General features: G+C 42.4%; 1 protein-coding gene across 1 annotated transcript in view; it reads left to right on the forward strand.

The window, feature by feature from the left end:
* The window catches only part of ALDH1A3 (aldehyde dehydrogenase 1 family member A3), a 41,950-nt gene extending 17,531 nt beyond the window's left edge, over nucleotides 1-24,419 (forward strand). Inside the window, exons 5-13 of the mRNA XM_073653371.1 lie at nucleotides 2,571-2,632; nucleotides 2,734-2,862; nucleotides 3,283-3,396; nucleotides 5,828-5,930; nucleotides 10,394-10,578; nucleotides 10,866-11,030; nucleotides 17,216-17,373; nucleotides 18,571-18,645; nucleotides 20,362-24,419. Coding sequence (XP_073509472.1) covers nucleotides 2,571-2,632; nucleotides 2,734-2,862; nucleotides 3,283-3,396; nucleotides 5,828-5,930; nucleotides 10,394-10,578; nucleotides 10,866-11,030; nucleotides 17,216-17,373; nucleotides 18,571-18,645; nucleotides 20,362-20,434 — 1,064 coding nt within the window. The 3' untranslated portion in view covers nucleotides 20,435-24,419. The remainder of the gene's footprint in view (nucleotides 1-2,570; nucleotides 2,633-2,733; nucleotides 2,863-3,282; nucleotides 3,397-5,827; nucleotides 5,931-10,393; nucleotides 10,579-10,865; nucleotides 11,031-17,215; nucleotides 17,374-18,570; nucleotides 18,646-20,361) is intronic.
* Nucleotides 24,420-26,931: the final 2,512 nt, after the last annotated feature.

Consider the following 26,931-nt stretch of genomic DNA (forward strand, 5'->3'; position numbering starts at 1 on the left):
TCACTAGTAATGATCTATAGATCTTCAGATTTTTTTTTATTAAGATTAGCGTTTTATTACAATGACTGTTAACTCCAGTCCAATCCCATTAAAACATTGTAAATAAATTTAATAAATGATGTATTTACCCAATTTGCTTTCTTCTTCTGGGGCAATTTTCTGGAGCCAATCTTGAAGACAACCTTTCCATTCACCCTATTTTTAAAAAAAACTGTGAAAAATACAGTGCCATTCTTCATGCAAACGCAAAATTAGGTAGCATGCCACACAAAGAAGTCCACAAGGATCTGGTCTGTCTCAAGCCGTTTCCAAAAAGAGGAGGACACCCAACAATCTTATCTCTAAAACTCTGGTGCTAAAAGCCACAACAAAGGTTGAAGATAGATGGCTTTCCCTAACCAAAATTTAGGAAAACTCATCTTGCATCAAGCTTCCACCTAGGCTGCCACCCCTGTATCAACCGAGAGCCACAGATCATGTCTATCCATCTCTCAAAGGGCACAATGGACGATTCAGAGTAAAAACGAGGGATTCCATGGGTGGCGCCAAATTCACGGCAGATGATATACTGATATTGTCTTTCATGGAATCAGTCATTTTTTCTTGAAGTATGCATTGTTTTGTGAATTACTGAACCCTGACGAGATATAGAAGGAGGCAGGTTAGGCTGCCAGCCATTGTACATCTGACAAGACCTGACGGGTGTTAAGCTCTTAGCATAACACACAAAAGTGGTACTCCAACTACACATGATATTTTGATCACGTATAGATAAGAGGTGTTGCACTGTGAAGCACTTTCTCTTCTTTTTTTTACATTCTTTTACTCTTGCCTCATAACTAAGGTCCCCCAAGAACATTATCAGTTTTGTGTCTCTTCTTCGTACCTTTTCTTGCTCCAGGGCATTTTTTCTGTGAACTGGTGTCCAGAAATTAACTACATATTCCAGATGAGGTCACACTAAAGCTTTATAAAGTAGTAGGATTACTCTCCTGTCCCGAGAGTTTATATCTATTTTAATACATGACAATATCCTGTTGGCTTTAGCAGCTGCTGATTGACATTGCATGCTGTCATTTAGCTTAAAGAGATTGTCCACTACTTTTTTATTGATGGCATATCCTTAGGATGGGTCATCAATGTCTGATTGGTTAGGGTGCGACACCTAGCACCCCCGCCGATCAGCTGTTATTGGTGTCAGCGGTGGCAGCCAAAAATGTTCACTTCCAAAGCTGGCCATCTTCTTGTAGTGGTCGCCGCAGGGTACTGCACTTCCTCCTCCTATTCAAATCAATAGGTGGCGGATCTGCAGAACCCTGCCGCAGCCGCTACAAGAAGACAGCCAGCTCCGCAAGTGAGTACTTCCGGTCGGTGGCCGCCGACACCAATAACAGCTGATTGGCGGGGTGCTGCGTTTCGGGCCCCAACCGATCAGAAATTCATGGCCTATCCTAAGGATAGGTCATCAATGAAAAAGTAGTGGACAACCTCTTTAATAAGAACAGATACTATACTTGATCCAGCAAAAGGCCCTGAAGCGAGCTCCATTTACCCTGTTAGGGAATATGAACATCACAGAGAGAAGTCCACTGCTTAGGATCTCTCTAAATGAGCCAGAGTGCAGAACTGCGCACAAAGAATAACTTTAGCTATGACGGACCTGCTGCCTCCATATAGAGCACCATGAAATGCTACATTTCTCTTGCATTAATTTAAAAGGAAAATGCGTGGCCATGCGTGATTTCCTCTGGAGATAATGACTGATCCCCAGGGGTTTCTGGAGCCAAACTGATTGACCCCATAGGATGGCTGAGTTTACGGACACCACTTGTCTGCTGGACACCTGTAAGCCTTGTGGAGGTTCTTATTGAAACTTTCTACAGTGAGGGTGGGTGAAAATATTTATTTATTTTACTCACTTTTATTACCATTAATTCTATAGCAGCTTTCAGACAATCTAAATTTCCTATCAGTATGTCTTTGGAGTGTGGGAGGAAACCTATTCAAACACGGGGAGAACATACAAACTCCTTGCAGATGTTGTCCTTGGTGGGATTTGAACCCCAGACCCCAGCTCAGCAAAGCAACAGTGCTAACCACTGAGCCACCCTCAGTATATATTTTATTATTACCCAAACAAGTTGACGAACATTTCCAGACATTTCGCTCTTTTAAAAACTTTGCTATAGTTTATAGTATGATATCAGTGGTTTCTAATCATAATGAATTGACAGTATAATGACATCAGTGGTTTATAGTCATTCTTCTCTCCATGATAACATTGGTGCATTTCGTTTTAATGTCTTACCAAGAGATTAACTATTGTCCCAGTTGTTAGAGGGTAATACAATCAGAACAAAGGTTCTACTTTTCACTGCTCCATCTACAGAGGAACACTCCCTCTAGCAGTAAGAAACTGAACTACAGGCTTTGTGAAAAAGACGCTTCTACATATGTGGTGGCAGCTTTCATCTCCTGCCAAACATTGGCACACTTTTATCATAAGAGCTGATCCTTTATAATTCAGAGAAGATTTCTTTGTATCGTAATATATCATTATGTTCTTTTAGATGAAAGTTATCTCTGCTTTACCGTACATGAGCCTATTGGAGTTTGTGGAGCCATCACGCCTGTGAGTATCCATTGCACATGTGAATAGCTCTCGGCACCAGTGATCATCATGGTAATATATATCAGTCATTGCATCTTCTTCTAATGTTTCGATCCTTACAGTGGAACTTTCCTCTGTTGATGCTGATTTGGAAAATGGCACCAGCTCTTTGTTGTGGAAACACTTTGGTGGTAAAGCCTGCTGAGCAAACTCCACTGACATCTCTTTACATGGGATCGTTAATTACAGAGGTAAGTCAAGATGTCTGATCCTCAATGTAAGCTCTCCATAAGGCTACACATTGGATATTTGCAGCATAATTGAAGATTATCTAATACTAGTGATGAGCAAGCGTGCTCGCCACTGCTCCATATTCGATCGAACATCGGGGTGCTCGGGTACGCTCGTTACTTGATGTCGCGATGCGACCGGCCAATCACAGTAATGCCAGTGGCAACATGGATATGGCATTACCTTGTATGGCAGGCAATTCCCACATGTTTAGTGGCTGTCTCAAGCCGCGAAACATGTGGGGCAGGGACTCGAGCATGCCACTGGAGCACCCGCGATACTCGATCGAGAACCCAAGCACCCGAGTTTCTATTTAACACATATAAACATAAAGTTTTGAAACTTACAAAATCTTGAATTTTTTTTCTTTCACTTTGCAGGCTGGGTTCCCTCCAGGGGTAGTAAATATAGTGCCAGGTTATGGGCCCACCACTGGGTCTGCCATATCTCATCACCATGATATTGACAAAGTTGCATTCACTGGCTCTACAGAAGTAAGTGGAACTATAAACCTAAAGTTGAGTATGATTATATGAATCAATATGTTTAATGTGGAATACAGATGTTACATATTTTTCTCACCTCAATCTAATGTTTTTTGCCATAAATTCTGGAATTCTTGCACATAATTATATTCCTGGAGTTTAGATTGGGACAGCCAGAATAAATACATTTCATCAACAAGTTTATACATCTTTGGGTGCAATTTTTTTTTAAAATTAAATGCATGTATTTTGGGCAAAAAAAAACAATTATTAAATTTGGGTTTTATTAAAAATGTTGCACCGTTTGCCTTTCACAGTCTCTGCGTTGCATTGTCGACTGCTGGCTGCAGAATAAGTTCACCGAGAATCCATCAGTCAATCATGACAGTCTAATGGGAGTTTGTAGCTCCTATATCTGTTTATTCCTGAGCTCCTATCAGCTATCCTATTTATGATCACAGACCACATCAAAGTTGAATATGCAGGGAAGCAAAAAGGGCCTTTTAAGGCAAAATCATGCAATATTTTTAATGAAACCCAAAAAATGATTTTTAGCCACAAATACATGAATTTAAGAAAAAAATCCCCCTAAAGGGAATCCCTTTAAGAGGTTAACGTGTGATTTAAAGCAAAGTAAGTGGCAGTTTTTAAGTCCTCCAGGGCGAATGCAGATCGTGTATGATAAAACAAAGAAGAATAGGAGATTAAGAAATTATATGTGTTATATTTTGCTATATAACAGTATATATGTGTTATACTGTTGCTATTTTCATTAGTATAAAATATAATCAATTTATCCAATATATTTATACATACGTGGTGTAGAAAATCTGTCATTAACGTTTTTTTTCTATGAATGATATATATAACTGATCTTGAGATTTGATAATAAATGTCTGATTGCTGGGGGCTTCTACTGGAGTGCCATGGTCACACATGCATGCTGCTGCTCCATTTGGTGTTTATGAGGATGATGAAGAGCTGAATGATGTCTCCCTCAGTCTCATAGAGTTTGATGAAGTGGCAGCATGCATGTGTGAACATGCCACTACACTCAATCTTGAATAACAATGTAGATGAACATGGGGTTCTAGACCCCCATTCTAGTGGGGGTCCCACCTATTCTGTGTAAATCCCCTTTAAAGTCATTAGCACTGCATTTATTATGTTTGTCCTCAATAACTGCATTGTACAATACAATAGTCTAAACTAGAGATGATCCAATATTTTTAAATTGGAACTCGTCATGTTCGGCAAATTTTCCCACAAATTTTGATTTGTGGCATATAAATATGCCGTGAATCTAAGGTACTCCAATTGCCTTGAAAATATGTTTGTAATACTATTAGGTCTCCAAAGACTGTATACAAACCCTTCCAATATCTTTAACATAAACTTAGTAATGTCAAAGTGACCTCACCCTACAAAGGGATGGCACCTTGGTAGTGACCAACAGCCCATTTAATAACACAGTGTACTAACAGACGTTTCATGTTTTTTTTTATTATTATTATTTTTTCTAAATGTATCTCTCTCAGTAATTTATGAACAGGCAGACTGTTGTATGCAGAATACTGACTCAAACTGATGGAGTCACTGACAGAGGTAACATCACGCTATTGTGATTGATACGATTGATGAGCCATATATTTCATAATCCCCATCCATTCCTACCCACTAATACGCTTGCTGGAGGCAAAGGAAGCCAATTGTGGTATGCTTTTTGTAGTACTATTGCTCGGACAGCTAGCGCACATAGGTGAGATGGTGCGTCTACTGCTGCTAGTGGCTCTCACATTCTTACTCGTGATAACGTGTTTTTTTTTTTTTTTACACTACACCATCCCTTGTCATTTACAATTTTCCTTTTACCATACATTTTGTGCAATGCTATAATTCACTTTTGACAATCTTTTCAACCTCAATTATTGAACCCTTGTCAAAATTCCATAATTAAAAATTCTAACTAGTTAGCAACACCTACAGAAAACAAAATGTGGCTACGCAGATATGGCATGTATGGTTGACAAATTTGACTATAAAACAGGTGTGCAAAAATAGACGTCCAGTCAAAATATTTTTTTCAACAAAATTCAACCTTTTTCCCAAAAATGAACTGATAAGAAATGCTAGGTAGGTACACGACCAAAAAGCCATGGGGCACTGAAATGGGGTGGAGAGTATGGATGTAAAATTTGACTAGTAAAACAGATTTGCAAAGAAAAAATATTTACGACACTCACATTTTGGGATGTAGACAGTTGCAGTTAAATGTCTGAATTTTGGGGAATTTGCTTTTATATTTTTAAAAAATAATTATGAATTTATGGATGCCTTTCTGTAAAGCTACAGCTCCATCTAGTGATCATTCACACTAATGAATATTGTAAGAGGTACTCAAAACTAGTATGCAACCTTATTTGTGGTCTTCTGTACCCAGGTTGGAAAGTTGGTCAAAGAAGCAGCGTCTGCAAGCAATCTGAAACGTGTCACTCTGGAACTTGGGGGGAAAAATCCCTGTATTGTTTTTGCAGATGCTGATTGTGAGTTTTAATCAATTGACAAACTCTCTTATTCTTCACTTTTCAGATTAATAACCCTAAATTCTTATGTTATCAACAAAACTTTTCTAAAACAACTGATTGATGTTTACATAACTTTTTTTTATTATTTCATCAGGAATGTTTCTCACTCTAAAATATCTCAGCACACAGTTATTCTCCATGCTTAAAATTAAGATTTCTTACTTTTTCCTGCTGCCAAACTCCCTTTCCCTCCAGTTGCATGATCCCAAAAATAAGATAATGACAGGCACACTGATGTCAGCAGTCACTTATCTGTTACGTGTAGTCACTTTAGAGAACTTGCATTCTAAGGCTATGGTCACACTAGGTGTTTTTTCAGCGTTTTTTTATGAAAATTTTCAGCTGCGTTTTACAGTACCAGCAAAGTCTGTGAGATTTCAGAAATCTCATGCACACACATTATTTTTTGTGTCATCAGTATTTTGTGCTTTGCATGTTTTTTTGCACAATAGAGCATATAATTTCTTTTAGCATTTTTTCTGCGTTTTTCATCCATTGAAAGTAATGGGTGGTGAAAAAACATTGAAAAAACACATAGTGTGAACATAGCTATCAGGTTTTGCTGCATTTTTAGTGAAAAAAAGCCATATGTGAAACTCATTTTTTTTTGTGATTTTAACATCTTGTCTTGGTCACCTGAGATGGCAGTTTGGATTAGGACAGTTTAATTAAATTCTTGATGTGTACAATGTAAACACTGGCTGAGTTAGGTGTGAGATTGAACTATACCTGTGGCCCACGGAGGTGTAAAATTGAACAATCTCTGAGCAACTCAATGGCAGACCATAGTGTGAAAATAAATAGTGTCCTACAAACTCAATGCACTGCCAATGTCTTAGAAAAACTATTCCTGAACAATTCACCCCCCCAACACTGTTATATTTGTAATTCTGGTTAATAAGGTTTGTTTCACATATATCTTGCATTGGTGACCTGTGGCCATGCTTCTGTGGTGGAAGAAAAGCTGAACTTTGGGATCCTGAAAAACGCACCAAAACCTCCGTTTTTGACACAGCTTCTTTCCTGCCAAGAGATCAGGTTTTGCTGCAGAAAAAAACTCTGAAAAAACGCCTAGTGTGAACATAGCCTAAGTTGTGAAAAGAGCAAAAAAAGGAGTCCAGTATACTTGTGAGCTGCTGCTTGGCCCACCCCACTGCTGCTGATTGACAGCTTTCTACCTATAAATAGTGATAGGGAGAAAGCGGCCAGATTCTCCTTTGCCCGAGGCTGAGATCCTGGTGACACTCTGCAAAGTTTAGGATGTAAGTTCTGTGACAGGTTCTCTTTAAAGGGAATGGGTGTGCATGGAGCGGCTACAGTCACCGCTTACTATACTGTAAGTGGCGGCTGTGAGCACACCCTAGCACTTTGATTGACAGCCAGCTCTGCAGCACATCAAGCTATCACTCAAAGTGCCAGGGTTTACTTATAGCCACCGCTCACAGTATGGTGAGCAGAAACTGTCGCTGCTTCTTGCATGACTGAAAGCTGTCAGCTCTAGAGGAATATAAGTTAATTTTCTGACCAATAGCCACACTTTCAGTAAGGCTGCGGAGCAGTATTGTAGCACTGTTTACCTGAAAATTAACTCTATGGGCCAACGATTCATCAAGACTGGCATTTTTCATACCAATCTTGAAGAGGGGAAGTGTTGGATTCAGAAGCTCCTGCGTGCGCCTCTTAATGAATCAAGAGTGTCTGACAAGCGGCGTGCACCTCCTTGCGCCACTACAAAAATCCATTTTTGCATTGGAGTAAGATTTCTGGCATAAGGAATGTTACAGCTCGTCAAGAATTACTGTAGATGAGCTGTGGCATCACGTCCTGCCACGCCCCAGTCTTTCCCATTTTGGCTGAGCTGGACAAAACGGGCATGAAAACACCAAAAGTCACAAAATTTTGACGTTACTATAAAAATGGTTTGTGACTTTTAAAAGCAATTTACTCCAGAATTCTGGTGAAAATGTTTTGATGAATCGGGGTCTATATCTTCAGGTAATTATTGTTTTTCAAAAAGACAGCTTCCCTTTAAATGTATTTTATTTTAATTTGCCGATTTTTTTTTATATCACAACCTATAATCTAAAAAAAAATTAGAAATCTTGCAATTTTAGACTCATATTTCCTATTCTTTATAGAATAGTAGACTTTTCAGAATTCTCATTATCATAATAGGAAGGATTAGAGGCAAATGCCGCTCTCTATACCATACATGTCAAACTCTGGCCCGTGAGCCAAATCTGGCCAGCAGGGTGGTTTTATTTGGCTCTGTCTTGACACCAGAACCACTACCTCTATGTGGGGCCATTATTCTGTATGAAGGATTATGTGAGGCCATTATTCTGTATGGAGGACTGTGTGGTGCCCATTATTCTGTATGGAGAACTATGTGGGGCCATTATCCTGTATGGAGGACTATGTGGGCCCCATTATTCTGTATGGAGGACTATGTGAGGCCCATTATTCTGTATGGAGGACTATGTGAGGCCCATTATTCTGTATGGAGGACAATGTGGGGCCCATTATTCTGTACAGAGAACTATGTGGGGCTCATTATTCTGTATGGAGGACTATGTGAGTCCCATTATTCTGTATGGAGGACAATGTGGGGCCCATTGTTCTGTATGGAGGACTATGTGAGGCCCATTATTCTGTATGGAGGACTGTGTGGGGCCCACTATTCTGTATGGAGGACTATGAGGGGCCATTATTCTGTATGGAGCACTATGTGAGGCCCATTATTTTGTATGGCGTACTATGTGAGGCCCATTATTTTGTATGGAGGACTATGTGGGGCCCATTATTCTGTATGGAGGACTATGTGGGGCTCATTATTCTGTATGGAGGACTATGTGGAGGCCCATTATTCTGTATGGAGGACTATGTGGGGCCATTATTCTGTATGAAGGATTATGTGAGGCCATTATTCTGTATGGAGGACTGTGTGGTGCCCATTATTCTGTATGGAGAACTATGTGGGGCCATTATCCTGTATGGAGGACTATGTGGGCCCCATTATTCTGTATGGAGGACTATGTGAGGCCCATTATTCTGTATGGAGGACTATGTGAGGCCCATTATTCTGTATGGAGGACAATGTGGGGCCCATTATTCTGTATGGAGGACTATGTGAGGCCCATTATTCTGTATGGAGGACTATGTGAGGTCCATTATTCTGTATGGAGGACAATGTGGGGCCCATTATTCTGTACGGAGAACTATGTGGGGCCCATTATTCTGTATGGAGGACTATGTGAGTCCCATTATTCTGTATGGAGGACAATGTGGGGCCCATTATTCTGTATGGAGGACTATGTGAGGCCCATTATTCTGTATGGAGGACTGTGTGGGGCCCACTATTCTGTATGGAGGACTATGAGGGGCCATTATTCTGTATGGAGCACTATGTGAGGCCCATTATTTTGTATGGCGTACTATGTGAGGCCCATTATTTTGTATGGAGGACTATGTGGGGCCCATTATTCTGTATGGAGGACTATGTGGGGCCCATTATTCTGTATGGAGGACTATGTGGGGCTCATTATTCTGTATGGAGGACTATGTGGAGGCCCATTATTCTGTATGGAGGACTATGTGGGGCCATTATTCTGTATGGAGCTCATTATACTGTATGGAGGACTATGTGGGGCTCATTATACTGTATGGAGGACTATGTGGGGCCATTATTGTGTAAGGAGGACTATGTGGAGCCCATTATTCTGTATGGAGGACTATGTGAGGCCCATTATTCTGTATGGAGGACTATGTGGGGCTCCTTATTCTGTATGGAGGACTATGTGAGGCCCATTATTCTGTATGGAGGGCTATGTGGGGCTCATTATTCTGTATGGAGGACTATGTGGGGCCCATTATTCTGTATGGAGGACTATGTGAGGCCTATTATTTTGTATGTAGGACTGTGTGGGGTCCATTATACTGTATACTGGTCGGCCCTTGACTTTGTCCAAGGTTTTCAATTTGGCCCTCTGTGTGTTTGAGTTTGTCCCTGCTCTATACAAAGCTGATAAAACAGGATCCACCAGGCATATAGGCAATCTCATAGCTTCCACTACCTTCACAATCACTTTTGCACACGCTCATTAGATGCTTCAGTGTAAAAGATGAGTCATTCTATCTATGTATCTTGATATATGTGGACAATTAGAACTAATCCAGTATTGGAGGTTCCATAAATTGACTACAATTCCCAAGTTCAGTAATGAGGATCGCTCTCTTACTTTTTAGCTATGAAATATATTGTTTTAAGCCCTAAGGCACTTGCTTCTCTTACCTTTCAATGAACAGTATGTGAAAAAGGCTTTAGCATCATCAAATAGAGCATTTTAGGTTTCTCTAATTTCTGTATAAATGATTTAACTATGGCTATTGTGCTAAAAATCCTATCTTGTTATTGTCGGCAGTGGAACAGGCTGTAGAATGTGCTCATCAAGGCGTCTTCTTTAACCAAGGCCAGTGCTGCACAGCTGCCTCCCGGGTTTACGTAGAAGAATCTGTGTATCCAGAATTTGTCAGGCGGAGTGTGGATTATGCAAAGAGACGGCTTCTTGGAGATCCTCTTGACCCTAAAACTGAACAGGGTCCCCAGGTACAGGCATAGAGCAATGATCTACCTGATTAGTATTTTCTATTTTGTCAAGTTATAATGACTTTTGATAATGTGCTGTGTAGTTATTTAAATATCAAGATGAGAATGTAAATATATGACCATTTAAAGTAAAAAATACATTATATTATTATTAATAATAATTATCTCCAAATTGTAGATAGATGGCTGGATGGAGAGTTAGTGCTAGATAGAGAGATAGATAGAGATAGATAGATTACATTCTTATTTCCTAAATTGTGTTCTGATCACATCTATATCATCCTCAGATTGATGAAGAACAGTTTAACAAAGTGCTGGAATTTATACAGATTGGAAAGGATCAAGGTGCAAAATTAGAGTGCGGTGGTTCTGCTGGTGGAGAACGAGGATATTTTATTAAACCTACTGTATTCTCTGAAGTAACCGATGACATGAGAATAGCAAAAGAAGAGGTAATTTCATTTAATGCTTATCGGACATTAATGAAAATAGCCTTATTTTGTGTTGATTAACGGCCCAGTTATCATGTATGCGGATATTATTCCAGTAGAAGAGCTTGCCAGCCCCCTTTATTACTGATTATAAAGCGTCTACTGTAACAACAACAGTCTCATTCTGCGGGGTCGCTTTCTTAGTTCCCAAATCCAAAAAGATAGCAGATAATCGTTGCTTTAATTTTGTTTCAGTAAGTTATATCACACAAGAGGGGGCAATAATTCTATATAATATCCCTGTTGTAACCCCCTAAAGATGCAGCCGGATAACAGCATAGAGTCGTGGATCACAGGATCCGGTAGATTGGAAATGCTCATTGACTTTTATGGAAGCTTTTTCTTGACATGCACTGTGCAGGGAGGGGGTGGAGGTGAGCTGTGACATCAGCTATTATGAATGCTGGATCTGATGTTATCTATATATACTGTAAGTCAGTGGCGTACCGCCAATGGTGGCAGACCACGCCACTGCTATGGGGCCTGTGACCGCGGGGGGCCCGTGAGCCGAGGGGCCCCAAGCAGCGGGGGGACCCAAGCAGCGTGGGGACAAGTTGTATAGGTGAGTATTGGTGGATAGTGGTGGGGGGAGGGAGGTTTCGGTGGAGCGGAGCACACACCGTAGCCGCTGAAGCAGCTATCACGTGTGCCCGCTGCTAAAGGGACATGAATATTCCCTCTTCTCCACGCCCATGGGCGTGGAGAAGAGGGAATATTCATTCTCTTTAGTAGTGGGCACGGAGGAGCGCTGAGTGGCAGCTCCTGCTAACAGTGCCTGCTACTAAAGAGAATACATATTCACGCTTCTCCACGCCCATAGTCCATACCAGGATTGGGGGATTGAGGAGGCCACGCATACCAGGATTGGGGGATTGAGGAGGCCACGCATACCAGGATTGGGGGATTGAGGAAGCCACACATACCAGGATTGGGGGATTGAGGAGGTCACACATACCAGGATTGGGGGATTGAGGAGGCCACACATGCCAGGATTGGGGGATTGGGGAGACCACACATACCAGGATTAGGTGATTAAGGAGGCCACACATACCAGGATTGGGGGATTGAGGAGGCCACACATACCAGGATTGGGGGATTGAGGAGGCCACACATACCAGGATTGGGGGATTGAGGAGGCCACACATACCAGGATTGGGGGATTGAGGAGGCCACACATACCAGGATTGGGGGATTGAAGAGGCCACACATACCAGGATTGGAGGATTGAGGAGGCCACACATACCAGGATTGGGGGATGAGGGGTGCCATATGTACCAGGATTGGGAAATTTACTATTAGCTGCTGCATTTCCCACCCTAGGCTTACACTCGAGTCAATACGTTTTTCCAGTTTTTTTGTAGTAAAATTAGGGGCCTCGGCTTATACTCGGGTCGGCGTATTTAAAATATACGGTATTTTAAAAATCAGTGAGTACGTGGTGACCATAATACTGCAGGACTGTGGGGTGCATTATACTATATGGGGGCTGCATTTTACCCTATGGGGTGTTTAATATACTGTATGGAGGACTGTGGGGAGTGAATTAGATTCTATGGAGGACCATGGGAAGTTCATTATACTATATGGAGGATTATGGGGGCGTATTATACTATATGGAGGATTATGGGGGCGTATTATACTATATGGAGGATTATCAGTGGCGTATTATACTATATGGAAGGCTATGTGGGGCCATTATAATATTTTGAGGGCTATGTGGGGGGCCATTATACTGTTTGGAGGGCTAGTGCAGGCCATTATACTGTATGTAAGCCCATTATAGTGTATGGAGGGCTCTGTGGGGGTCACAGTTGGGGGATCATACTGTGTTGGTGTCACCATACTTTGCCTTGGGAGTTGAAGTGGGGTACTGTAGGGTCACTATACTGTGCATGTGGAGGCTAATGTGGAGGAATGCACCATGGGGGTATCATACTGTGTTTGGGGGGCACTTTTGTTGGCATCATACTTTATGGGGAAATTAAAGAGGGATCTAGGACTTTAGCAGGAGGAAAATTACTATGTAAAGGCTGGAAAGTTGTGAGATCTGCTCTTCTGTGACACAGACAAATATTTATTTATTTTGGGGGGGCCCAATTAGAGCTTCTGCTATGGGGCCCCATGTGTTCTATGTACGCCCCCGCTGTAAGTGATACCTGTCATTGTAAACGCGCCTGTGACAGTAATGAGATGAAAAGACTGAAAAGTGATCTCTACAGAACAGGAAATGCCAGATTTTTATGAGCCTTAGCAGACAGAGTTCAATAATAATACAGATAGTGACATGGAAAATAAAAAAAATTATATTATATAAAACTTTTATTAATTTTCTTTGGAAGGACAGGAAGGGGAGCCTTTTCATATAGAAAAGATAATGAAACTGCACTATAAATAATCAGGTGCGGGTTCAGAGTTTATCAAGAACTTGACTCCGAAGTCCAAAATTACAGCATAGAAGAGAGGAAGGGTGAAGCAGCACCCTGATGTTTCCATTGAAAGTAGCAACTTTATTCTTCCTTCACTCAGCAACAGCAACGTTGCCATCACATACAGTATGCTGAGTTTTATGTATTTGGTTTCTATGGCATTCACTATGCAAAATAAGTGACATGTTATCTTTATTTCGCAGGTCCACATGCCAAATTTAATTAGCTTTAGTTGCTTGTGACGCGCCCCCTGGGCCGTGGGGTACTCGTTGCCGGGCCAGTCTGTGTAGGGGATGTCGCAGTGGCAGTGACCCGGTCCATGACCCAGGGCGGTCAATAAAAGGGGATTATAGTTTTTATAGTTTAATGTTCGTGACGCCACCTGTGGTATGCGGCTATTTGGAGCCGCCGCTGCGGTGCAGATCCCTTGGAGCTGATGGTGATGCAGCAGAGTTGGTTCAGCTCTCCACAGGTAGAGCTAAGCTCCAGGGCGGTGCAGTGATGGGCGTGGCTGCAGGGCATAGGTGATCCAGCTGTTGGACCACGTCTTCGGCCACGCCAAACGGGTTTTAGTTCTGTGGTCTGTATAAAACCAATAAGAAGCACTTTAAGAAGTGCAAACTATTTTCAGTTTAAAGTTTTTGGCTGCTCACAGTCCTCAGCCTGTCAGTTTTTATACCCTTACCGGGTAACTAAGTAAACACTCAAAACTTTTTCAGTTCACTCAACAATGATGTACCCTTCCGGGTAACTATTTACAGTTCAACTTTTCAGTAAGCAGTTCAGTAGTGGGGTCCCCTCCGGGGGAACATTGACCCACCACTAGATGGCCCAGCCCGGTCATCATCTTCGAATGGCAAGGGTACACTCTCCTCCACCACCCTGTGGACATGGAGAGCATACCAGCCCTGCTCTCCTCTGTGCCTGGTATAGGTGACCTTGTCACCAGGGTACAGATCCCGCGCCGGATGTCCCTGTTGGAGATGGGACTCTACATTGCGCCGGTTCACGAAAAAGTCTTTTGCCAACTGTGGTTCCTGCAGGGGGCCCAGGAGCAGGTCAGTGTTGGAAGCGCCAGGGGAAGGAGGTTCCTGTATGGGGACCAGGAGTAGATCAGCTCCATCTGCGCCCGGGATAGGGGTGCTTCTCCTTCCTGCTCCCGCAGTCGCTCCGGCACTATCTGTCGCCTCCCGTTCCAGGAGGGGCTCGGCTGGGGAGCTGCTGATGGAACACAGCGCTGACTGCTGCCGGGTCACCAACCTCTCCAGCAACTCGCTTCTTCATATAGCGACAGCAGCTTGCTGGGCCTCCTCAATCCGCCGGCCCAGCTCTTGTACCTCATCACGGAGGAATCCTCCAGGGACAGTTTAGCCACGACACCCTCCAGGTTGAGGGATACTGCTCCAGGCGGCAGGCCACGGGCCGGAGTTTGAGGCTGGTCTCCCTCCATCGTGCCTGCCGGGTGCGGTCTGGCTGCTCTACTGGAGACCCCGCCCTGTCTCCAAGGTTTCTCTTCTCCTCTCCCCTTTCTGGGGTGGTCCTATGGCTGCTTGCTGTCAGCCACACCTGGGGACGGCCTCCCCAGACTGGACAGGTCTAGGTATATGGCCACAGGTGCATGGGGCGGGCCATTCTGGGACCCGGCCCACAAGGGGAAGTTCCTTGTTGTCTTTTACCACGCACATAATGGCGCCCGTTCTTCTGGGGCAGGCGCCACATTCAGTATACAACACAGTCTCTAGGCGCACAGTACCCGGTTATAACGAGTTGGTTCATATCCTGTTCGTGACGCCAAATATGACGTGCCCCCTGGGCCGTGGGGTACTCGGTGCTGGGCCAGTCGGTGCAGGGGATGTCACAGTGGCAGTGACCCGGTCCGTGACCCAGGGCGGTCAATAAAAGGGGATTTTATAGTTTAAAGTTTGTGACGCCACCTGTGGTATCCGGCTATATGGAGCCGCCCCTGCGGTGCAGATCCCTTGGAGCTGATGGTGACGCAGCAGAGTTGGTTCAGCTCTCCACAGGTAGAGCTAAGCTCCAGCGCAGTGCAGTGATGATAAATGAGGTAGATGTTGCTGTGCAGTGTAGTGCAGGGGATGGCGCAGATAATAATTGTAGGACACAGTGGGGTGCAGTCTTCAAGGTTTACTCACAGTTGTTCAAGACTCCAGGTTACCAAGGCCAGTGTGTAACCTCCCACGTCGTCCTGCGTTCACCAAGGAAGGGGTTCAGCAGCTCTCAGGTATTTCAGGAGTACTTAAACGGGACCCCGTTCTATGTGCCTTCCTCGGTCATCTTCCTGCGCTGGCTCTCACCCTCCTGCCCTGCGCCTCACAATCAGAGTCCCAAGCCGGTAGCCTCGGATCTTGTCGGGCGACCTGCAGTCCCCTGGACCCTCTGTGGCCATCTTTTCGGCGATGTAATTGTGGTGGTTGGCAGCTGCACCTTGCAAATACAGCAGCTTCCGGTTTCTAGCTGAGCTTTGTAGTTCTCCACTAGTTAGGGGCCGGTCCCCTCTGCTGCCTGATCCCTCCACGTTCCTGCAGATTCAGGCGCACGGGTGGCTTCCTGCACTTCCCGTGTCCCTGGGATCCCCTCTGTCTCTGGAGCCTTCCCTCTGCTCCCGTCCTCTCTCTCTCTCCTGGGCCTCTCTTACTAGGCCCCACTCGTCTCAACTCCTGCTCCAAGCACTGGAGCCAGGAGACTGGACCTCCTCCACTGCTCTCCTGAGCAGGACTGGCTACTTCTAGATGGTTCCTTGCTTTCTTATACTCATACTAAAGTGCTCCCCTAAACTACTTCCTCCACCCACACCCACTACATGGTTCCACCCTCCAGCTAGGGACCAGGGACTGTGCTCTCCCTTAGGAGCAATCTCGCCCTTCCCTCTGAAGTGTAGTGTAATGGATGCAAGTGTGTGGGTCCCGGGCAGTACTCCATCCTTACCTGAGAGTGGGGTACCACACCTCTGGTTGAGATGCAGTACCTCTGTGGCGACTGAACCCGCAAGGGCGCTACACTTGTTTTTTTTGCAGAGGTTGTTATGCATCAGCTGATACCAAATGTGTGTAGTTTTTTAGTTATCTATTTTTAAGTATGAAGAAAGACTGTTGATGAGGAAAAAAAGCAGCTATATATTTTTTACATTTTTTTTTCAAAATGTAAAAAAAAAATATTGAAACATTTTTTTCTATCCCACTATGGAACTTCACTATGCATAAGACATTGCAATACTTGTGGACCGAAATGAGTTCTGCCCTATGCTAGACATAAAGGTAGATGTTAGACGTCTGTGGCCTTAGAAACTCATTGACCCCCTATCTGCAAGACCCGATCCCAATATGTAGTACGTGTAATAATAATAATAATATTAGCAAATACCTCCAATTAGAAATGTAGTATAGTACTTCTGATTCGCTATGTCACTTACCCCATGTGCAGGGCATTGCATTGCAGTAGCTTAGGTATCCATGGTTACGACCACTAACTAACTGTCACTATGTGAGTGGTTGTAACCATGGACACATAAGCTACTGCAATGCCTGCACTTGGGGTAAGGGTCATAGCGAACCAGATAATTTCTCTAGGTACTAATAAATCAGGCAGTTGGGCAATAAAAGTATAAATGATTAGCAGATCATGACCGGTATTAGTCCAATTCTGCTCCATAGAACAGTGTGAGATAAACTCATCTAATCATGATGTCTGTGCTTACTGCAGATTTTTGGACCTGTTCAGTCTATCCTGAAGTTCAAAAACATCGAGGAAGTGATAAAGAGAGCAAATAATTCAGAATATGGACTGACGGCCGCTGTGTTCACAGAAAGCCTGGATAAAGCACTCAGCGTTGCCTCGGCCCTGCAGTCTGGAACAGTATGGTGTGTTTGGGATATTTCACACATTAGAAAAATATATCTAATAATGTTCCCTATTTTGGATTAATGACCTTTACTATAATGTATCGACCCACAATTAGGGCTCATCCAGACGTTCGCATGGCCAGAGCGCGAGACTCCCGACCTGAGCGTGACAGCTTCATATAATTCTATAAGGCTGTCACGCTCAGGAGACCTGCGGCCAGTCCGTGCATTGCGGTCTGTGCTCGGACCGTGTTGCACGGATGTCTGCATGAGCCTTTAGTCTTCTAATCCCTGTAAAATTATCTTTTAAGTTCTGCTCTTACTATAGTCATAGCAAAGAGCCAATATCAAAGAGTGGTTTTCACTCTAATGTCCACACAACATTATTTTTTTCAGATGTTTCTTGAGCGGATCCGTTTTGAAGAACGCCTGAAAAATCGCTCAAAAAACCTATACATGAAAGACTCTTCCTATTTATGTCTATGTAAACACGACTCGCTGTTCGTATGTTCAGGTTTTGGAGCGTCCTTTAACCTGTTTAGGTTTCTAAAAATGCCAAGTGGTTAAAAGAAGTGTGTTGACCATTCTTCAGGCATTGAAGCCGCTGCATATTTTATAACAGAATTCAATGGGAGGCTACAAAAATTCCCATAAGATGCCTGGGTGTCTTTGTGAGCATTTTGTAAGCATTTTTGCAAAAGAAAGTGCCAGTGTTTTCTTCATTACTTTTGACATAAATAATTCCCAAAACTCACCCCAAAAAATCACTATAAAGCCTCGCTATAAATGCTTAGTTTTCTGCCTGAAAACAATGTTGTGTGAACATATCCTAATGGACCTGGCCAATTTATGTATTAGATGAAAGCCTAGTTATTTCAATGGTCGCTACATTTTGGCTGCTGCAGGGGTAAAGTATGGCTGCCTGTAACTTATCACCGTTACCAGTCGCTCATTGCCCTGATGTCTTTATTGCTGATGAGACAATGCATTTAAGGGATTCTTTTAATAGATTGTAGACAAGTGAAGTCAAACTTCATTTTCTACGTTTTACATACTAGGGTTTATTTATTTTACACCTGGATGGTGGCTGATTGGGTTGAAATGATCCACTTTAGAAAACAAAAGTATAAAAGTTACGGTATATCCTAAAGCCATGAAAACGTCAAAACCATTCCTCCTATATGCCTCCTAACTAACTTTAATCTTGTTTTGCAGGATTAATTGTTACAATGCCCTCCATGCACAGACCCCATTTGGAGGCTTCAAGATGTCAGGAAATGGCAGAGAACTGTACGTTAAGCTGTTTAGTCTGAGAGAATAATGATTTTTTTCTACCTCTGTGAGTTAAGTACATCTATAAAATACATGCATCAGACACTGGCTGTGTGATTTCAGTAAGGTACTGTATGTTTAATTCTGAAATGCTGCGGTGTTTCAGAGAAAAACATAGTTTAATAGCTGCCAGGTACCGCATGGGAGACTGGTCTGACAGGTGGGTCCACGGCGGCTTCTCCCCTACTCGCTCTCCGGGAGTGACAGGTCTACCCCTGCATGCAAGGAAAAGGGAGAGACCTGTCACTCAATGGCAGTGGGTGGGGAAAAGCTGCCGGGGACTCACCTGTCCGACTAGTCTCCCGTGTGGCTCGGACCCTGGCAGCTATTAAACTATATTTTAGATTTAAACATTGATACAGGCTGCATTTTCCACTTTTATGCTATTAAGTAATTCAAACAGAAAAGTCCACTAAATGGAAAATAAACTGAGATTATTAGCATGCAGTGCATGTCAGTTCTGTGTAGTGATAGTGGTGGTGGTGGGGGTAATCTCATAGCAAATGGGGGGGGGGGGGGGCAAATATAAAAAAGCCATACAGAGTAATTTATTTTCTGGCCATTACATGACTTGAATCCTGCTGTTACAAGCAGTTTTACTCTCTGCATGCTCCATATCTATTTGTCAGTTTTCACTTAATTCAACTTCTGTGTGGAATGTGAGTAGCTAGTATGTCTGCCATGCACTTCCCATACAGAGCAGCAACAAGGAGGGCATGAAACAGCAGTAATAAGATGTAGCTGTGAATCCAGCACCGGCGTGAGACAAAGCACTTGAAAACATTATACATAAGTAGCTGTAAATCCAACACTTGGGTAAAACAGTCACACACTTACTAGAAGTAGAGGCATGCTCTCTGTGTGTCTTTCTGCTTCTATTTTGCCCTCCTACCCTCTCCATAGACTTCACTGTGCTGCAACTGAGCTGTAACCTGATCTCTCAGTGAGCTGAATTTGTTATCAATACAGACTTTCTAAAGAAGCATTTTACTAGTGTATTCAGAGTGATCAATACAGGAATCTGATTTAGGAGAGGAGAAGAGGTGTTGATAAGCGTTTTTTTATGTAATAAAATATATTACACATTTTCTTATCACTGCTTGTGTTATTAATTTTTGGAACTGAAAGAATAGTTATTCTTTAATAATTCAGTTGCTCTATAGACATATTGGACTAGTGAAGCCCCCCAAGAGTGTATTGTATAGTATGCACTGTAAACATACATGTAATTCAGACTTGACAATTAGTGGGTATTACTGGATATGGTAGTATGTGTTACATCAAGAAACGCTTGTTTCTCCATAAGTTCATCCTTTGGTATATTGGTTGACAAGGGAAGCAATGGTGTATTTATAGAGGATGCAGAAGGTCCAGGACCATTTTGCACTTAGAGATCCCTCAGGGGTCTTTGAAATAAAACATTCTGTAGACCATACATGGCCCATGATGGTTGAGGTGATCCTGGTACATATTTTGCATCATGACCCTGGAGCTATACATCAATGAAATAATATATGCAGTTGTGTACTGACAAGTATAACTGTGTTTAAGGTCAACAAATTTTGGACACAGAAGTTGCGTGTGCTCATTGATTTACTTGTCCATAGTTGTGAATGACCATGTGGTCATCAATAGTCCAGCTGCACAATATTCTAACAACTGTTTTCCTTGTAGTGGTGAATATGCCCTGGCAGAATACACAGAAGTTAAGACTGTGACCATCAAATTATCAGCGAAGACACTGTGAAGAGAAGAGAGAAGAATGCCATAGAGGGGGTATATCATCTTGCTCCAGCAGGACACAAATCTAAAAAAAACTTGTTAATAAGAGAATCACTTTGTTATCATGAAACATTCCAGAAATGTCTTCTGCACCAATCTGACCCCTGACAATGCAGGGATTTTATACCTGTGATTCAGCAGAGGCTACAACAATGTCTTATATACCATGTTTCACTTATTACATTGATGAAAATATGTTTTCAGGGCACATGCCATCTAAGCGCGTCATCATAAATGGCCACAGCTGGGAGTAGAGATCACGTAACTTCATCCTGAAGCTTACCTGTTACCTACTGATCTCTGCCATGCCTTCCTAATGATTTAGATAAAATATTGGAAATGTAGATTTAGAAGTATTTTGCCAAGATCATTTAGAAAAGGAGTTGGATGTGGTATTTGTCTTAAATAGTCCCCCACTAAGAGGTTTCCAAAACTCTCATTTAGTCCACCTGAGAATAACTACTTCTTCACTAATGGTCATGACCTCTTTTTTTGGGATAATTTTGATTGGCAGTCCCAGAATGCATCAGACTAGCATTAACCATAGTTTTATGACCTTTTAGATAAAAATGATTATTGAGACTTCCCTTGAGAATATAAAGAAAGAATCCTCAAAGCTCCAGTTGATATTCAAGATCCTCCTATCAGTAGAGTTCTCATAATTCAGTTATTTCCAAGTTAGTAAATATGCCGCGTAGGAGATTATTCAAGGAACAGTGGAGTGTGGCGGTGACAGCTTATTTATACTTGGGCACACTTAAAAAAATACTTATACAGACTGTACTGTAATGGCATTAGCTTAATAGTGAAATTGCTGACAGGTTCACTTAACATAAAGACTTAACTATAACTAGGACAAAAATGGCCAGTTTTTGCTCTTATTTTATTCACACTGCTTCCATTTTTTTCTTTTTTAAAATCCTCTATATGGTTCCATAGATAGGAGCCTTTTTATTTAGTGCTAATTTTTATGGTTTTTACAAGGTGTGGCTCATATGGTAATTATGCAAATTGGCCTAAAGACACGCCCCAGAGGATCCTGTGAGCCACACCCCCTTATTAAAGACAATAAAAATTTGCGCTAAATAAAAAGCCCATATCTCTGGAAGCATATGGAAGACTTAAAAAAGAAAAAAGTGGATCACACAGGAGAACAGTAGGAATATAATTAGAGCAAAATCTGATCACTTTTGACCTGGTGACAGGTCTTCATTAAGGGTACTTCATCCAGAGATTCCCCTTCCACCACACAGAAGTGGCCAGCTCAAGGAGGTTGAAAGAGCATATTAGTCTTAATAGAGATACTCGAAATACATTGCTTAATGTCATGTGCTTAGTTTCACAATTAGCTTGTGTATGGCATAAAGGGGGTTTCCACTGCTCTGATATTGAAGACTTAGTCATACAAATGAACAGCAAAGAGTTTCCGAAGCCACTCATGGCCAGTGCACATTGCATGTACGGACCTGTGCCACTTTGGGTGATAGTGGTCGAGACAGGAGCTTGTAAACTATAGGTACCCAGAGGTGGTACAGTCATTTTATGATTCTGGCTTCCCCTTGTTTTATGCACTTGTTTATTCATATGACCATTTACAATGTATATTATAATTTATATCGATCTGACAGAAATCTCAATGATAGGTTTCAACAAAGGTGAGAATATCTATAAAGAATACTCCATCCAATATATAATTAAAGGGACTAATAGGTCAATATAAAAATGTTGTGATTGATAAATCCTTATTAGTAACTCAATAAAAATTGACCAGATGGATCATATAGTAAACCTGAATGTGAGAGGCAAATCAATATTTAGATTCTATAAGGTTACAGAGGAGAGATTGTACATAGTGTCCACCTTAGGGCTCCTCTGATATCCATCCTATTTTATGATGTATATATAGTAGGGTACAAAAAGTAAAAAAAATACATATTAATACTCTACAGTGACTGTGATGGGTGATTGTTATATCACTCAAAACTTTATTCAAGGGTTCTCTTATCTGTAAAAATTGCATTCCTTTTTCTCAGAACCAAAAGTATGTAACTTTGTGGTCTGCATTCTTGGAAATATAGACAGGACAAGCAGATTTCAACCCTTTTCTCTTGTGTGGAAACCAAATCTGGCTTATAGAAACACTCCTTTGTGTCACATTCCTTCCTGTTCTTTAAAATAATCTTGTCCTGCAAAACGCAATGTTGACACCTGGCAGAAAGAAATAAAATCAGCTCTGAAACATATCCCATTACAATCATCTGGCATCCAATGTTTTTTTGCATACACTTAGTACATGCTCCCGAACTGTGGAAATGCTGTCTTTTTTCTGTTTTGCATGCTTTTTTTTTCATTTCTTTGAATGGGTGAAAAATGCTGCAAAAATGTTGAAAAAAAATGACCTGCTGCAGATTTGAAACTGCTTCAAATCTGCAAGGAAAAAATAAACCACTTTGCATGAGACTTCAAGAATCTAATTCACTTTATTGGGTTTGCAGAAGAAAAAAAACGCACTGGTAAAACACAGCAAGAACGTGACGTGTGAACATAACCAAATTGAATGTTTTTTGGTGCTTTATTTCTCTATAGGCTTTTATGGGCAGATTGATGAAAAACATTTAAAAACACAATTGTAATTTACTGCAGTAAAAAAGCATAAAGAATACATCAAATCTGCTCCAAAAACATAAAAAAAGAGAAAAAGCATTAAAAAAACGCAGCAAATACACAATAATCAGAGCGAATTTGCTATTGAGTTGGGACATGGACTTAGGGTGGTTACACACAACAATTTTTAGGAAAATGGGGCATATTAGCTGTAAATGGGAAGTCATCAAACACACTATAAACAGTGCTGTTTTTCTTAGTAGTGTTATCTTCTCTTTTGGTACATTTTTTGGATTCGTTATTCGAAAACACAGCGTGCTCAAAGTATGATTATTTATTCATACAGTTTTCCCTACGCTTCTCTAAAAGAATTGAAAAAAAACATGCTAAAAATGTATAAATTAAAAAAAGACACTAAAGAACGCTTGTAAAACACATGAATTTCATGGCCCTTACTTATAATCTTAAAGAAGAAGTCAAGAAAACTTTATAAAGGAAACCTAAAAATTAATGCATATTTGGAGAATTTGATGCAGAATTTCCGCAGCGTATCAGATTATGTTACAGGGGAAAAGGTGAAGTCTGCAATGAATGCCACACAAAGAATTGGTAGGTTTTAAAATAAATCAGATCAATTTATGTAAAACATATGCAATGTCTAGATCATTAACCAAGCTGGCATTGTATTATGTTCCGGATCTAAACCTCACCCTTTAATTCTCTAGTGACGCTAAACCACTGCTTGTCATACCCTTCAGATTATACTGGCATTAAAGAGGTTGTCCACTACTTTTACATTCATGGCTTATCCTTAGGATAGGTCATCAATGTCTTATCGGCCGGGGTCTGACACCATCAAGCCATCACTGTAAAAGTAGTGGAAAACCGCTTTATCCATAGTAGCGCCCGAAGGATCAGTTGCCGACTTATCTTCACTGTTAATAACATGCTGAATCATCCATAAATTCTGGTTACATCACTCTTACTGTTCTGCTTTTTTAGGGACTATTGGGAACAGATCTAAAAGAAAAAGTAAGAATAACGTTTAGATTTTGTTCTTTGTTTTTCTTTATAAGCAGACAATATGTACCCGACCCCTGGACCATATCGCCAGCAGACGTATAAACGCCACCAGCAATATTACAAAATATCCACAAATGTTGTCAATATGTTAATCCTGAGTACAGAATATTTTATATTGTGATAAGATAGTCTGTATTCTGCATTTTTTTCAATGAACCAGTAAAATATAAAAAGATTATATATTTATGGAATAGAATACAATTAATCATCTATGTTTTTGTATTTTCATAGTGCAAAATAAATATTATATAATGTTTCAACAATTCGGCTTCATGTTTTCATTGTAGCATCGCTGGAATCAGGGTTCAAAGTAAAGATAATGCATTTGGGTACTACGTAGTTTTATTTTGGCATATGTTTGGTAGATATACTTAAAGGGGTTGTCTAGGACTTTTTTTCCAATGGGCCTAAAAACTAACAGGCAGGTAATTGCTAATAGAGGTGTGAAGACACGGGGCCTTCTGTGTGCGTAACACTACTCAGGCAACACAGGGTAAAATAGTGTGGCATTACTTTATTGAACCACAAAGCGGACAATAAACACAGACAGGGGTGGATTAAGAGTAGCAAGGGCCCCCCCACCCCCCACCCACACCTGATGTATCACATGTCACATGATCCCCAGTGATAGATCATGTGATAGTTCACGTGAAATTAATTTGGCACAATATTAATTATAATAATTTTTTTTAGGCTGTGTGTCCACTATTAGGCTGTGTGCCCAGTATGCGTTTTTTAAAGCGTTTCCACAGCGGCAATTCTGCTGCAGAAACGCTTAAAAAACGCTGGGTAGAAGATCTGCCATGTTCCCCAATGATAATCCGCATGTGCTGTGCACATGCTGCGGAAATTTCCGCTGCGGATTATCATTGCGGAAAAATCCGCAGCACTACCAATTATTTTGTGGAAGCGCTGCGTTTTCGCCGCCATTGACTTGCATTGAAACACATGGAATCCGCATCACTGCATCTTTACATGCGGATTCCATGCGTTTCAATGTGCGGATGGTACCCGGGTTTGGAGAAGAGGAGACTCTCCTCCGGACCCGGGTACCATAGAACCTGTAGCCATCTAACACAGCGGGAGGCCGCACGTAGCCATCTATACACAGCGGGAGGCCACAAGTAGCCATCTATACACAGCGGGAGGCCGCACGTAGCCATCTATACACAGCGGGAGGCCACACGGCGCCATCTATACACAGAGGGAGGCCGCACGTAGCCATCTATACACAGCAGGAGGCTGCACGTAGCCATCTATACACAGCGGGAGGCCGCACGGCACCATCTATACAAAGAAGGAGGCCGCACGTAGACATCTATACACAGCAGGAGGCCGAACGTAGCCATCTATATACAGCGGGAGGCCGCACGTAGCCATCTATACACAGCAGGAGGCCGCATGTAGCCATCTATACACAGCAGGAGGCTGCACGGCACCATCTATTCAAAGCGGGAGGCCGCACGGCGCCCCCCCAGAGACAGCAGGAGGCTGCACGCAGTCACGCACACACAAACATATACAGACATATACATACACGCATAAACACATTTGAAACACAAAAATACATATAAACATACATCACACAATGATATCTGCCTGCACACACACTCACTCAATCACACACACACACACTCTCACTCACACACTCTCGCTCACACACATTCACCATCCCCCGGCTCCAGTCCTCCTGCTCCAGTCCTCCTGCTCCTCTCCGATGCAGCAGTGCAGGCCGGGCGCGCACTGTGTGACATCACAGCTAGGAGACACGGCTGCGCACAGGGCTGTGTCTCCTAGCTGTGACGTGGCCGGGCCGAAGAAGAAGTAGCTGTGCGCCGCTGCTGGGAGAGCGGTCCGGGGGCCCCCCCACCACTGTCTGCCGGTATGTGCCGCGGGAGGGCGGTCCGGGGCCCCAGGCGGTAGCCCAGATTGCCCTCATTATAATTCGCCTATGAACACATAGAACAGTCCCAGCAAATGCCCAAGATGGTACAACATTACACAGTCTCACCCTTCCGCTGGCCCGCCTGGGATAGAACAGCTGCTTTTTTGGGACTTCCAGGGCCAACTACCTCAACCAGTGGCCCCCCCGCTTCTGGCAGGCTCCCACAGAGAAAAGATAGTGGCAAGCTTAGGAAGATAGCAGTCCATCCAGGTACAAGGCCAGGAGACCAAAGGGTCCCACCCTGGTCTCTCCGAGAGTTTCCATGGGGCCAGATGACCGGCTGGTCCCAATCTGGCTTCTCCGAATGTCTCCATGGGTTCCAGGCGACCGGAGGGTCTCACCTGGCAACCCCAAACATATCCATGGGGCCAGGTGGCTTCATCGTCCAAACTTAGTCTCCCCAAATGTATCCATGGGTTCAAGGCGACCGGCGAGTCCCACCTGGCAACCCCAAACAACATATCCATGGGCTCTCTGATGGTCAATGGAGCAGATCCATATCTTTCCAGTCAGGGCCATATACCCTTAGGCCGGAATCATGTAGAATCCAAATCTGTCTCTTTGTTTAAAACCATGCTTCCAAGCTGATGGTCTCAGAGAGTCTGATCTTTGCTTTTCCTTGTAAAGTCTCTTTGCAGCAGGACAGAAAAAACATTTTTATATTTGCATATGTGGCTAATGTCATCAGTCACAGGTTGGGGGGAAAGAGCAGCGCTCACAGGGCTCAAGTCTCATTGTTTGAGCTAATCTATTTACATAGTTTGTATCTTTCCTGCACTTTAAATTCACATCTAGCTGGCTTAGCACAATATGTCATTAGCATCTTAACA

Source organism: Phyllobates terribilis, unplaced genomic scaffold (assembly GCF_046119375.1).
Source record: "Phyllobates terribilis strain yellow unplaced genomic scaffold, ASM4611937v1 Scaffold_11__3_contigs__length_659146591, whole genome shotgun sequence".
Lineage (NCBI taxonomy): Eukaryota > Metazoa > Chordata > Amphibia > Anura > Dendrobatidae > Phyllobates > Phyllobates terribilis.